Raw genomic sequence first — 15,566 nt, forward strand, 5'->3', positions numbered from 1 at the left:
AGCGAAGTGGCGGCAGCCCGACTTCAGGGCGTTCGGAGGGACAACACCACCACCCATGCAGCTGGTTTGAACGTGATGCCATGGGTGAGCTGGGTTTGTCTCCCTGTTGATTGCAGGGAGGAGCGGGAAAGTTATGGGGAAGGAAAAGAGAGCTAAAGGGTGATCCGCATTGTCCCAAGGGTTGCGTATTTTGCTCGGAGCCGGGGAGAATTTACAGCCTTGCTGGTATAAGTGATCCTCCCTCCTCGCGGACCGTCGACGGGCTTTGAACGTGGTAGGTCCAGGACTGCAGCAGCCTCTGAGGCTGAGCTGAGAAGTAACTCTTTTAGCCAGGTGCTAAAGAGAAATGCCATGTGGACTCTGCCGATTCATTAATTACTCCAACAAAGTCATTATTTTTCCTGACCAGCTTGCAAGCGACTGGGACAGACCACCCCCTGGGGAAGACGAAATCACTCCCTCGAGCAACCTCCAGTCTTTAGTTCTTTTACCAAGACTTGCTTTGTTAAGCAGAGTTCAGAATTGAAGAGAGCATCCCACCTGCTCCGGGAGGTCCTCTGATCCCAGCGGTCCTTCCTGCCCAAGTGCCGGGGGGCTGGACCCAGTGATCTTGTAAGGCCCCTTCCAGCCCCTAACAACTAGGATCCCAAACCAACCTGGTCATCTCATCTCACCCTGGTCTTCACCTGATACTCCTCCCCAACCAGCCCAGACCTCCCTCTAAGGTCTTCCATCTCGTGCTTGCAACAAGACCCCTCTCCCTAGCTCTGTCCGTTCCTGTTTGAGAAGTGGGAAGCTCTGTGTGCCTCTTCCTCTGTAGCTCATGAGTAGGAGCAAATATTTGAGCTTTAGCTACAGGTGAAGGTCTCAAAGGCCAGAAGCAGAAGCTTTAGGAGCCAAGCATGAGCCCAAAGACTTAAGACCCTGCCTCAGGTCCTTATAAATGCATTGAGTAGCAAAGGAAAATTGACTCAGCCGTATACAAACACAATTAACCTTTGCATCCAAAGAACATTTATTTCCACTGAAGCTAACGTTCTTCACGTGATGTAATGATGATGTTAAGTTCAGGTCACTGCTCTTTTTTTGCAGTTCTCCATCCTGGATAAGACTGCGGTGTGATATTTCCACAGCCGATAACGTCCCCATTGCATCTCTTTGTAGATTTGAAGACGCGTTTGAAAATATTTGAGATTTCTTTTTGGGCTGAGATTTTCTCCTTAGGGTGCCCTGTCCAAAAACTTAGAAAAAGAAACTGCTCCTACCCAAAGAACCTTCTATTTTCAATTAAACAAAAAATAAAAATGTATTGCCACACTTTGCCTTGAAAAAAATATATAATTAATGGACGAATAATCAAGCATGGGGTTCAGTTTGGCCAACTGAAAATAAGAGGGGAATTAAAGTATTTTTAAGGAATATAGCCTCCCCCAGGAAATTATTCTTGTCAAAAAAGGCTGCCTCTTGATCTATTCCAAAAACCAACTAAGTAATAAAGACAGCAGCAGCAAAGCTTTTTCAAAGCAATTCGTAATTGTGGGGGACACAGTTTGAGAAGGCAGATTTTCAGAAAGCAACAGCCACTCTGTAAGTATTTTCCTGACTTCTAGGTTAAAAATACAAGGGAGTATGCTCATGAGAGCCAGGGACATTGTCTTTTCCTTTCCCCTGAATTGGATGGTGAAATTTTAACAAAGGCTCCCAAGGGATATCGGCGGTACCTCTGTGCTACATGCTAACCCAAGACTGGTAAAATTCGACACAAGCCTGCCGCATCCTTAGCTTTTATCTGAAATGCTGATGTCTAGCATGTATCCGCGGGTGGAACAGGGCTGAAATAATGTGCAGAGTTCTGCAGTCTCACACCTAAAAACAGGGTATGTGTACATCTTTGCCCATACCCTGACCAATATAATTTGCCAGTTGGTATCCTTATAAAACATATGTGCAGTTAAAGAAAACAAACAAAAAAAACCAACCCCAAAACAGCCAAGCTGTATTGTACTGCTGGAGAAATGCAGAACAGTGTAGGGTTGATATTCTTCTTTTTCTACCTCTTTATTTTCCCCCTCTCGTTTCTCCTGTTTCCCCATAAAATACTCCTGCAACATGTAGAGCATAAGAATCGGTTCTCCAGCAGAGGCTACAGGCGGCTGTAGGATTCTGCATCTCCATTAGGGGCTCTTTCCAGAGGAAGTCATTTGCTTCTCTCTATAAATTATGCATCGGTGTTCATTTAAGATTCTGAAATGACGAACAGAACATAAAGGTGTTGCTAAGCATTGCTGCTCCTATAGAGCCGAATCCCTGGTGCTTTGCACAGACTTGAGCAGACCTGGTTGAGTTGAAACCCTATGCGTTGCTGTTGCAGCGTTTCTGCAGCTCTGAGAAGGGAATCCCTCTGATTTCCTGAACCTTAGCATTTGCATCCGTGTCCTTGTTGCTCTAAGGAGGCAGTGTGATGGGTAAGACAGCGATCTTTGATCAGGGCAAGCTGGGGGAGCAAGCTATGATTTGCATAGGGCTTGAAGCTGGCCATCCTCTTGCAAGTGCTAATCCCTGTCTCTTAACTGGACTGCTTCTCCCTTCCCATTGCTCTTCATGCCCCGGTCACGTTCCCATGGCCCACAGACGTCTTCCTCTTCTCGGCCTTTCACTTTCCAGAAGGCGCAAGATGTGTGTAGCTGCCGAGGCAGGATTCCCAGTGTCCTCACACCCAGGGCCAGTAACGTGAGAGCTGAGATGTCCTGGAGTAGAAACGTGAGAGGAGAAGCGTGATTGAGTCAGCCAAGTGGAAGTTGAGAGACATGTTCTGGTTTATGAGTTAAAATGCCTAACGCATGTGATTTGAGTGTCAGGTTTTTGGGTATAAATATTTGTATGCTCAAAACTGTATTTCGTGGGTAGATGCTGTGGAATTTTCGATGTCTGGATACCGACTGATAGGCGTGTATTAATTTGAAACAAAAATGTTCTGTGTTTTTGCATGTGCAATGTAGGTGGCATGCATATAATATTGTGGTGTAAGGTGGGGGGGTGTCCTTGTTTTTGGGCTTGAAAATGCTTTTCATTTTCTTTCTGCCTCTCTAATATATACGAGACGGGGCGGGAGAGTGTGTATAGTAGGTAGGGGATATATGATGTTGCAGTGTGTTAAAAAGTTATCACATGTTGCCTATTTTGATAAAGCTTTTCTGCCAAATCGCGCTTTCAGGTTTTCTTATGTATTCTAGCTAACTAGAAGTAGCAACATGAAAACGTAAAAGAGAATTTCTGACGTGCTGGTATAGATAAAGAAGTGTATGCCATTTTGTATACAAATGCACACATGCCTCTAGATGGTTTGCTTTTTATAAAGTGCATTTATATTGGGGAAGGTGAGGGGGGAAAGATGTATTTTTTTTAAATTGCATTGGGGTCACAAAGAATGAGAGACTGTGCATGAGGCCAGAAAGTCAAACTCTAGAATCTATTTTTTTTTTTTAAACTGGACAATTAGCATTTTTCTAACTGATCTGAATTCCTTCATGGAAATCTTAAATATTATAAACTACATTATGAAGAACATGCATAACTTAGATGGAAAGGTGTTTTTGGGACAGGATCAATCCTTCTAGGATTTCTGCAGGATCAAGGGGAGTAACGGTATGTTGATGATGGAGCGGGGAAGGGCTGAAATACTGAGCAGTCAGGGTTGAGGGTCTGATTCGATGAATCTCCACTTACCCTATATTTTCATTTCGTGGTTAGGAGAAATAAATGCATTTGCTGTTGTGCGTTTTAAGGTAACGGCTTAAATCTGTCCAAATCGTGTTGAAAGCAGTGGGAGTCACATGTTGACATAACTCAGGGAGACTATTTGCCCCTAACAGTTTTGCTGTAAAGAGTTGGTTGTTCAGTCCTAACCAAACTGACCCCAAGAGCTGAATTTCCTCTTTGAAGAAAGTAGGCGTCACATGGTGTCTTTCTTTGTTAAAGTTTCCCTTTGGAGAGAGATTACTTTTTAAAAATGCAACAGCCACCCAAAAGTAACACATGTATTAAAGCAGGTCATCCCTGCCTTTCATCACACATCTGGGTGATAGAAGTAATGAATTTTTTATTTTCTGCAGGGCTCACTCTAAATCTGACACAACATTGTGTGGGTGCACATACGTAAAAAGGCGACTAATTGAAATTCAAATGTAATGAGATGAAGCTTTGCTATTCACTGAGCCTGCCTTTGTTTTAGTCCTTGTATGCTCAGTGCTTCTAAACAATGCAACCCTTGCTTCTACTTCTGCATTCAACACGAATAACTTAAAAGGAAAGAAATCTTTCTAGTCCACTCCAGAAATGAAATCCAGTTTAAAAACCAGAACAGTTGCATCTCCCCGCCTCCTTTTTCTTCTTTGTCCTTTAATCAAGTTAAAAAGATTTTGATGGAATAAAAAAACAATCTTGCGGAGAAATCTGCTCTCTTTTGAACATGCAAATGTGTTTCTATTGCCTAGGTAACTATTATGGAACACCCAAGCCTCCCAGCCAACCCGTCGGTGGGGAAGTGATTACCACTGATGCTTTGCAAAACCTTCAGTCCGGCTCCAAGCAGTCGACTCCAAAACGAACCAAGTCTTACAATGATATGCAAAATGCTGGCATAGTGCATACAGAGAATGAGGATGAGGATGATGTTCCTGAAATGAGCAGTAGCTTTACAGGTAAAGCAAACTTATTCTCCTCCCTCCCATGAGACGCGTGGATTTTATTTCCCCCGCTTTTCTCGGCAGGCTTCCTGAAAAGATGCCCCTTGGATTGAACCACGGTGTCTTTTTTCTTTTTTTGCCCCTTTCCAAAGTCTGTTCTCTGTCTACAATATATTTTTCCCAGCTCACAAAATACTTAAAAATTATGGGGGAACACCTGGATGTTATATTTTTCTCCCCAAAATGTTTAAGTATTTTGTGAGTTGGAAAAAATACATTGTAGACGTTTCTCCCTAGAAAGATCTACTTCTATCTCTTTTTTTCATACTTGAGGCAGCTGATTTTGCTAAATGAACAAATCTTATGATGGTTGCCAGTTGAGAGCATCACCTTGGAAGGCCATGTGGACTGAAGAAAAGGCCAAAGAAACCCACTGCACGCTTCCCGGTTTTGTATTGGTCATAAACGTGATGGTCCAGTTATGACGAAGCATCCAAGGGAAGACCCTCACATTAGATGTCGTACCACCTTCTGCACTGGCAAAGATCTAGGGCGCTGGTTCTGCACCTCTTTCATGACTCAAGGGACCCCTTAATACCATGTCAGAATTTAATGGTGCTCTAAAAACGAACTTATTTTCTGAAGTGCTTACCTTCTGCCACCCTGAAAAGGATCTCATTGTGCCACAGGGCAGGCGGGGTGCCCCTGAGAGCCTGGCAGGGCTGGCACATGGTGCTGCTTGGTGGGGCAGATTGGAGAGCTTCATCCCTTGAAGGAGGCGGAAGTTGGGGGTGATAGTGGCTGTTGGTGCAGTGGCTGGTGCCAGGTGAAGGTGGCAGGAGGCAGGACTCTTTCATGCCCTGCTCTTTCCCCTGTCTGCTCCTGCAGCGGCTCCTCCAGGGGCTTGAATGCTGCTTGTCTCTTCTCGTCGGGCCCAGGGACTGCGGCATCCCTGAGAGGAGCTTGCGGCACCCTGGTCATCACCCCTCAATCTAAGGCAGCGGTTCCCAAACTCTGACACGTTGCGCACCACCAATTTAAAATGATACAGCTTTACTGCCAGCAATTTTTGCAGTTCAGCCTTAAGTACCACCGGGAAAGTTTTGTCACATAAAGTAACTATAATAAATCTGTTAATGCATACCACAGACAGGTTGTCTGTGTACCGCCACAAATTGGGAACTGCTGAGCTAGGGTTTTCGGGTAAAGCTTTCTTTTTTTTTGCTGCAAAGAAGTCTTCAACACTTGTTAAATATTATGTAACATAATATAGCTAATATAATATAGCATATATTGTATAATATATGTTAGATACTATGTGTGTGTGTGTGTGTGTGTGTGTGTATATATATATATATCTATGCACAGTGAGGAAAAATACTAGGCATATTATTATACGATGTATTATATCATGTGTGCGTGTATATATATATCTAGATATATCGGTGTATATCAATATATCTAGATAGCTAAAGATAGACGTACACACATATATCAGTATATGTCTATATCCAGATATATTGATATATACAGATATATCAATATCTATATCTATATACAGATATACACACACACACAATGTAATACATTGTACAATGATATGCTAAGTATTTGTCCTCGCTCTGCATTATAGAAAGAGGCAGTTGCTAACCTGTTGCAAGAACATAATAGCCACCGGCATCGTCTCCACCAGACAGGCGCAAAAGAGCTTCTGTCCACCACCAACAAAAGACCGTCATGCACTTAGTCCATATCATCCACACCTGTGCTGGCCATATTAAAATCCTTCCTATTCTGTGGGAGAGACCTGGCTCTGACTTCTTTGGCATGTTTTCACTAGCGTGAGTTGTGCACCGTGCAGCTTGCTAGCTGCTTAATCTTGCCAGTCTCTGCTTACAAACAGATAAAAGCTCTTGTGCTGGAGGCAGACAGTAAAGGTGTTGGCAGAGTCTTGAACTTTTTCTTTTTCCCCTGGTTTGGAAAATATATTTTTTTCCTTTAGTACCACTCACAAAAACAGCCAAACATCCTTGATTTGGGGTGACCAAGTCAAGAAGCTGGGGCACTGCCACAGATTCCCAGACTTTTTAAGAAGCACAACTGTCCTCGCCAGACACAGAAACACCTAAAACATTTGCAAATGACTTGGGTACTTTTGAAATCTCCCTGCGCCTAGGATTTAGGGGCACAGGCCTGAGGTGTATGGACAAGCTGCTGTAGTTAAGGATGTGTGAAAAGCCTGCAGAGGTCAAACTCCACCATCGTTTTGGACTGCTGTGGTCCAGGCATCCTCAGAATGATGCTCCTCATTTGAAGACAAGCAAACACTGGTTTCTCTGGATGCTGAGCACCCTGCACCTGTCCCAGAGTCCTGGCATCCCTGCGGGCAGGCACAATGTAGAACCGACTGGCTGAGCAGCAGCTCTGCAGAAAAGGACCTGGGGTGACAGTGGGCAGTGAGCTGGACATGAGTCAACAGTGTGCCCTTGTTGCAAAAAAGGCTAATGGCATACTGGGCTGCACTGGTAGGAGCATTGCCAGCAGATGGAGGGAAGTGATTCTTCCCCTCTATTCTGCACGGGAGAGGCCACATCTGGAGTCCCGTGTCCAGCTGTGAGTCCCCCACTACAGAAAGGATGTGGACACATTGGAGAAAGTCCAGTGGAGGGCAACAGAAATGGTTGAGGGGCTGGGGTGCATGACTTGTGAGGAGGGGCAGAGGGAACTGGGCTGATTTAGTGGAGAAGAAAAGACTGAAAAGGGATTGAATAGCAGCCTTCAAGTCCCTGCAGGGGGGATGCAAAGAAGGTGGACCTGGACTGTTCTCACTGGGGGCAGATGACAGCAAGGAGCAATGGGCTCCAGTTGCAGCAAGGAACGCTGAGGTTAGATATTAGGAAAACTTTCTCATGAGGAGGGTAGTAAAGCATTGGAACAGGTGACCCAGAGAGGTGGTGGACTCTACATCCTTGGAGGTTTTAAGACCCAGTAGACAAAGCCGTGGCTGGGATGATGTAGTTGAGGCTGGTCCTGCTTGGACCACGGGGCTGGACTAGATGTGACCCCCTGAGGTCCCTTCATCCCTCATTTTCTATGAATCTAAGACTCTGCTATTGACCTTCTGTTGAACATGCTTAGATACAATAGTGATAAGCAGTAGTATAAAACCCTATAGATATACAAGGTGCAGGACAGATAGTGTTATATGTGCTTCTTGCTATGTCCAGCAGAAATTGTCCTGTTCAGTTCTTTTAGAAACAAGAGATCTTATTCTCTGAAGCCCCAGTCCTGCAACCCTCTCAGCGGACCCTCAAACCACTCACAGACCCATTGCTCTTGCATGCAGCAGTTCGAAAGACAGGGGTTGGGAAGGAATAGCGGGACAACTTGGCAGTCTCTTTTCTCGGGGGCCCTGTGCATTCAGAGTGAAGCAAGTATTTGGGAACTAAAACCAAATGCATGAAGAAATGAACAGGCCAGAAAAATATGGGAGCAAGTAGCTCATTAACGCTTTCTGTTTCTGTTGTTCTGCAGCAGACTCGGGCAACCCAGACGAGCACAATACGCAGAGCGTAAGAGAGACAGCACCGCAACCTGTGAATAATAGCCTCACCACCGTTCCCACCACGGAACCATCTCAGAACCCCCCCCAATACCTACCTCCTGCAGAGGATAACCTAGGTCCTCTACCTGAAAATTGGGAGATGGCCTATACCGAGAATGGAGAAGTCTATTTTATAGAGTAAAGCATATGTTTTTCTTGTTCTTGTTTTTTTTTTTTTTTTCCTCCCTCCCCTATATGGGTAACCCTGGAGATACAGAGATGGTGTCTGCATGTGTATTTCCTATGCACAGTTGCATATCAGAGCAAAAAATATCCTTGCTGGTTATAAACTGTTGTTGTGATACTCTTCCTACACACTCATCTAGTGATTGCATCTGCATCTAAACTTTTCCAGACTTCAGAGATATTTGGATTCACTAGACTTGATGAGGGATTGTGGATTACAGAAAGGTAGCTGGACTCTCTTAATAGCACAATCAAGGAATGCAATCATACTTTCAAGATCAACAGGCGGTTTAAAAAAAAAAGGTCACAGATTCAAGACCAATAGGTCACTTATTTTCTAGGCTGGGATGAAAGCTCCTAATTACCTGAGAGCTGAGTTCAGGAGCCTGCCTGCGTGCATGTACTGAGATGGGAAGAAAAATCCTTCCTCTTGCAGGTTCAGCCTGTTTCAAAACCACGGAGTTAACATCCCACTCTGCTCATCAAAGACCAGGAGCCCAATTCAGTACTAATGTGCGAGGCATAACTCACAGCAAAACTTGGCACGAGGTCTTTGAAAGAATCAAAAGGACATGATGATGATGATGATGTGGAATTTTTTTTGGTGTTTTTTTTTTTTTAATGACTGCGTTAGGCTGTTGGCAGTCTTCAAGCGCTACTAATATTGATTTCTTTTTCAGCCCATAAATAATATGCTCTGATTGTACTTAAATAGACTTATTCAGACGTGAGCAGTTTAATCAACAGAATGGGCTGGTGGGAGGGATTCTTCACACAGCGTTTAGCTAGTCGTTAGCGTTCAAATGTTGCTTGATACCAAAGGCTAAAACCATAGCTGGCCAAGCAGGGTTTGAGCAAAAAAAAGGATAGTTTGGTTCTGAAGGTTCGCACAGTGCAGGACTGGGTACTGAGGACCTCTGTCTGCAGACTGAATATAGTGCACCCAGGTACAAAGTCGTTCCCTTGGCCTAGTACTTTGGATAGCGTGTTAACTCGAACCCACTGAGCATCTCCTGCATGTTGTAGTCCGGTCTGGCTGTGATTTAGAAGAGTTATGCTAAAGGGTGGTAGTGAGAATGGCCCTACAATGGCTGGAGGTCAAGTTACCAGGGATCAGAGCTCATGGTAGAGGTGATATCTTTTATTAAACCAACTAGATTTTTGCAAAAAAGAAAAATTATTTAATTGCAAGACTTTGGGCACAAGCACCCTTCCTCAGGTGTTACCGGGGAGGGGTTCCTGGGTCTGCCTAGAAGAGCATCCCGCCTCCCTACTGCACAGGCTACAATCCCAGACGTAAGAGGGGGAAAGACCAGGGTGGGAAGCATTGGGTACTGTGGGGCCTCTGCTGCTCACAAAGACCTTACATTGCTGTCGATTTGGCCATTCCCCAGAGGTATCTGAATCACGTCAGGAGGTGCACTGGTTTGTAAAACAAAATAGGTAACAACATCTTACCTATTGTACCTCCAGTCAAACTAAGGGGGGTCATTATTATCTCCCACATGGCATTCAACCCTCAGTTATGTCTTGAGGGTGACTTAGTCCCTCTGCTTTCATTTTCCTGAAACACTTCTGGGGTGCAGAGTGCTGCGTGGTATATAATGCACACAATCTTATAATGAGCTCAGGCCCTGGACTGCCAATGAGGTGAACCTTTTATCATAAAGATTAGGGCGGGCAGGGGAATTAATGCATTATAAAGTCTGTTCCTGTTCACTAAAACTGACTTACAGATCTGTCCTTGTCTCAGTGTGTGTACTTGACTCAATGCTAATGCGATTTATACATGTTATGGAAAGAAGGGGCAGGAGCTGGGCAAATCAGTCCAGAAGAAATAAAAGTAGCCAGCTCCTGTCGGAAGTTGCAGGTTCCACGAGACGATCTCCATGCTGACATGTGATCCACAGGTGGAAAAATTTTGCAGATCCATGACATAGTAATTCCTGCAGCATACACAGGAATCTTTCCAGCTAATATCTATTGATCGATTTATCTAGAGCTATCTAGCTATATTAGATATCCAGCCATTTATATCTATATCGATCTATAGGTAGATATATTTATATAGAATAATCCATCTATCTATCTGTCTAGATAGCTATCTAGATAGATATATTGATTTATCTAACTAGATAGATAGATATTTCTATCTCTATCTATATATAGATAAGTATTGATATACAGATATCTATAGCAAACATTTATACATATAAATATATTTTAGTTATTTGTGTGTGTAGCTATGTATATATGTGTATACAATTCTCCGAACCTGCTGAAACAAAATTGGGATTCTATTTCTTCCGAATCAAAAAGTTGCCTTCAGTTAAGCTGACCCTATAGTTCTCATTTATTAACAGTGGTCATGTTTCCATTTCTGGTTTGCAGCCATAATACTAAAACAACATCTTGGCTAGACCCACGGTGCCTGAACAAACAGCAGAAGCCTCTAGAAGAATGTGAAGATGATGGTAAGAGACTGAAACTAGTCAAATAAAACTCTGTGCATTTGGTCTAATTTAGTTACATAGATTTTTGTGCCTCTCTCCCTCCCTCTGTCCCCTCCCCCAGCCCTTCTCCATGATTGCACAAGGGAAAAGAAAAAAAAACTGACAAACATGACGTGCATAGTGCTATCCTTTATGCAGATGAGTTTGTTATAAACTTGTGGCTTAAAAGCAAAGCAACCATTGTGATTTTCAAATTGTCCTGCACCAGTGCTGTAAGTAGGAGACCCTCTACGTTTGTGCAAAAAAGGTTTAACTGTTCACCAATACTGAATGTCATACGAATCCCTCAAACAGGCATGCTAGCCTGGTTTCCCTTTGCACACAGAGATACACTCTGAATGGTTCACTATGTTATACTGTGCCTAGGATGTTTTATGTCAGGGGAAGGCAACCTCTTCCAGCAGCAGGCCAAAGCCCTCCATTGCTGAACGCTGCTAAAGCCCCACATCCACGGGCCACATCCAGTGTTTCTGCAAGACAAATCTGGCCTATGGGCTGCAGGTTGCTGACCCATGTTTTATATGGATCCAAAGGACATTTATTATTTCCTTCTGTGGGTGGAATCAAAAGATAATGTGTTGCTTCACTTTTCAGTGTCAGATTCAGGTAGTCTAGTTCATGCGGTGACCACTGCATACAAATGCTATTCGATATGATGGATTTTTATCACTGAGTAGTTTGCACTGTTCTAATTTTGTATTCCTTGAGATGTTGAAAATGCAAGCCAATGTCCAATCTAAAGCAGCCAAATGAATGGGGATGCTTTTATTTAAGTGTCTCTTCAAAAAAGACATTGAAAGTACTTCAATACCAAAAACTGCAAACATAATAAGACAGGATTAGCACGACATTTGGGAAAATGTGCTGCAAAGTTTGGTCTAATGACCTTCAAGACAAAAATGATGGTAGTATTGTAACTTTTTAAACTTTTAACTGGCACAGTGCTAGCTCAAGAGAGAGAACTTGAGAGTTTTAGTGCATGCGTGTTGGCACCATCATCCTAAAGTTCACTCGGGCGTTGTGATTAGTCACTACCTCAAACGTCCTTTGGAGCAAGGTTCCTGTGAAATAGGGATGTTATTATAATTAGGAAAGAAGTGAGCACAAAGTTGTCCATTTTGGATCAGTTTTGAAAGTGGCCTCTAAAACTGCTGCTACATTTTCCACGAGCAATTCTTTGGCCTCCCTGTTTTCCCCCCCATCTGAATTTTGCACATCATACCCAGCGTGAACTATGCATTCTTCTTTGATACCCAGGCAGCCAACTCACTTGTGCAAGTGCAAAATGCCAGGCTTTTCAGGGAGCATGCAAAACATGGACAGGAGGTTTGCACACTGTTTGTCCATGCCTGCTAGGTGTAGTCCCTTTGAAATGAGGGACCCTACTTTCCAGAGCCTGATTGTGGAGAACTAGGATTGAACCAGATGGAGATGTCTGCAGGACTCTGGACAAGAAGGTCCTTACCCCTGGGCTGTTCCTTTTGTGGGATAAGGATAAAAAAAAATTGTTTCACCAGGAAATCAGTGGCACAGCTTTATATAGGTGGAGCCCCCGGTCTGCAGGAAACAGCTTGTACTCTCTAAGCTTCCCCTCTTTTTGGAATTTAGCTTTATTAGCACATTAAAAAGCAACACCACAAAACAAAAATGCAGCAAAACATAAATCTCAGCCTCAGCTGGCTTCTGCCTGAAGCCAGACTTTTCCCAGAAGCATTTCCCCTGTCCTAGCTCCTGCTGACAGCAAGATTTGAGCTCCTCTAGTAGTCTAGTTGAAGTTAGCAAGAGGCATGTGCCATTGTGACTAAGCATGAGATAGCTTGCACTTGCATACTATGTCAAGCCACAGGCCGACACATCAGGGGGACCCTGCATCTCTGTTCAGGACCCTAGATTCTTCTGGATATAGAGAAATCTGATCCCCTTCTCAATTAAAAATTGCTGTCTGAACAGCCGAATTGGGATTATAAATATATAGCTGTGTAATAAGTTTTAATGAGTAGCAGTGCCTTTGCTCAGCAACTTCTTACGTTTAGCTAATTTTATCTTCCCCACTTCTATTTGCTAACTAATGAGAATTTTTTAACAGCAACTCGTTAAATTCATCATTTCACAGGTGCATGTAGTGTGCTGCACAGTTTTAGTTCTCTGTTCTGGTATTTCTTTAGAATCCACAAAAAATCTGGAGTTTGTCGGGGTGGGGAAGCAGGCAGGCCTCAAAAAGGGTAAAATCATCAAAGCTGTTTCTGTGTACACTTTATCCAGATTTACCAAATTCCAACCCAAAGCAGTTAAACCTTGATGTCATTTGTCCGAGTAGTTATGCTAAAGTCAATGGGCGCCTATATACGTGCGGTGAGGCTGCTTCGACGTGCTGTAATTACGGCATGTTTGAGTAGGCTTAACTAATTGAGTCCACTGGAGCATGGTAATTACAACGCTACAGCAGACTACAGCGTCATGTGTATCAGCGTCCCCGTGCTGAAAACTGGTTGCAGGGATGCTTTAACTAAAGCTCACCGCTATTTTTCAGTGTGGGGATGCTGATGCACGTGACGCTCTGGACACTTTAATTAAAACAGCTCTTGGAGCTGCTCTAATTAAAGCACCTCCTTCTCTCCCCACTCCTGGAGCACATGTATAAATGCCCTGTAAGACTACTCCCATTTGAAGCTGTATGTGTGTTTGTGTGTATATATGTGACTACTCCCATCTGAAGTTGTGTGTGTGTGGGCCTGGTTCCATGTACAATAAATGTTTTGGTGTTAGACATCTTTTCCAGCTTGTTTCGGATGCACTTGCCTTGCATCCTCTCCATGTCGGGGTCCCAGTTCCTGGAAGTCATCAGTAGTTTTCTGTTGACTACACTGTACAAAGAAATTGCCAATTAGCCTTTCACACTGCAATTTCCAGACAATAGCTCGGACGTACTCGAATGCGAACAGTTCATGGGTAAATTAAAACACATCAAATATTTCTTAAGTGTCGGAAAAATTCAACGGCAATTTTCTGGTCTTGTATTTTCTGTTTGTACCATTCATTAACATGGCTTGCGCTTTTCTGTATGAAGTCCAAGTTTGTTTTGCCATCTGCATTCTAGTTTTGTCTTCACCTTTCATTTCCTGACTGCATTAGCATTGATAAGCTAAGTGATACCTTAATCAACTGTGTCATTGTTAACTGATGAAAATGGAGCTGCTAATGATAAACATAGCGATGCTGCATATTGATGGCTTGCACATTTGAAACCGGATCAGTAAAGATCTCATAACGCCTCACCATCCAGTGGTGTCCTATTGAAAATAATGAAATTCCACGGTGGGGGCTGGTACTTTTGTTTTGCAGCATTGGGGTCCAAATCTCCAATTCACTTAACCTCAGGTCCCTAAGTTACTTCCAGTTTAAGGGTAAAGCCTTCCTCTCAAATCTGTACATTAATACTCAACTTTGGCTTTCTGGTAGATATGCTAACATATATGTTTGAGAGGATGGCTTTGCAACAAAACATCACTTTATCACATCCCATTGTGTTGTGAAAGTAAACTGGTCAACAAGATGATTATGACGGTGGAAGAACTGTATTTATGGTTCACATCCAAGTCCATAAATATTCTGGTCGCTAAGATCTGATGAAGCAAAAACTCGGCCTAGTCCTGTTCGAAATTGGTGTTGGTTCTGCTGTTGGCTGGAGGGGGTTTCTTGCTTGGTGCTGGTATCTGAAATTTTCTTTTAATGTTTTCTGTCTCGTTTACTGCTGTTCCCTTGGAGAAGAAGGGGTACACACGGAGGAACTGGACAGTGAACTAGGTAAATCATCCATCTCTCATTTTGCTGTTTGACTTCAACTGCACTGGTTTCAGCCTTCAATTGCTTAGCTTTCTTCTTTCTGTCATTTTGCATCTTTCAGGTTTGGGTTTTTTTTAAGTTTTTTTTTTTTCCCGCTTTTAATTTAATCGAGGCCTAAATCAGAAACGAAACTTCTCTGGCATTTGGAAGGAGGTGCTTTTTTCCCCTCTCTATGGCATGGAAACTAAAGCACTTCTCTCATGAACTGGGTGCTGAAGAGGAGAGATAGAAAAAGGCCTCAATCCTGAAAAGGCTTAAGAGCGTCTTTAGCTTTCTGCAGAGTGGTTTAAATCCGGACCCTGTCGAGTCGCAAATGGGAGGGGAGGTTGCCATTGGCTTCAGCGGAGTTAGGAGTTCACCTCTAAATCCAGACCCATTGACTTCAAAGTTAAGGTTCAGCCCGTAAGGACATCTAGGCAGGATTGGAGCCCAAGACATTTCTCCGCTTAGGGAAAATAGTGAAATTTCAAACAGTGGCTGAAAATATCTCCCTGAATGGTTTTGCTAAGCTTATAAATATAACAGCAGGAGTTTCTGCCTTGGCTGTTCATTTTACAAATTAGCTCTTTTCAGATGCTCTGGTGGTGTGATATTTCCTGCATAGTTTGAAGAATGCTATCTTAATATCCAGTTTCCTTTAGCTGTGCGACCTGAGTCTCTGCTTCTGGCACAGAGAAAGGTTAGACTGTTGTTATTTCTCTTTAGCGAGCTCTCGTCCACTTCAAAAGCTATAAG

At 43.3% G+C, this 15,566-nt stretch overlaps 1 protein-coding gene across 15 annotated transcripts in view; it reads left to right on the forward strand.

Annotated features, from left to right (window-relative positions):
- Positions 1-15,566, forward strand: part of MAGI1 (membrane associated guanylate kinase, WW and PDZ domain containing 1) — a 402,777-nt gene that overhangs the window by 316,630 nt on the left and 70,581 nt on the right. For 10 of the 15 annotated variants that reach the window (XM_090022950.1, XM_090022949.1, XM_090022947.1 and 7 more), the window contains exons 4-7: positions 4,494-4,700; positions 8,220-8,427; positions 10,867-10,949; positions 14,754-14,792. In XM_090022950.1, the coding sequence (XP_089879076.1) occupies positions 4,494-4,700; positions 8,220-8,427; positions 10,867-10,949; positions 14,754-14,792 (537 nt within the window). The remainder of the gene's footprint in view (positions 1-4,493; positions 4,701-8,219; positions 8,428-10,866; positions 10,950-14,753; positions 14,793-15,566) is intronic. The other 5 variants (XM_090022954.1, XM_090022945.1, XM_090022953.1 and 2 more) reach the window with 2 other exon arrangements.

Source organism: Crocodylus siamensis, chromosome 11 (genome assembly GCF_052110815.1).
Source record: "Crocodylus siamensis isolate JL-2025a chromosome 11, ASM5211081v1, whole genome shotgun sequence".
Taxonomy (NCBI): Eukaryota; Metazoa; Chordata; order Crocodylia; family Crocodylidae; genus Crocodylus; species Crocodylus siamensis.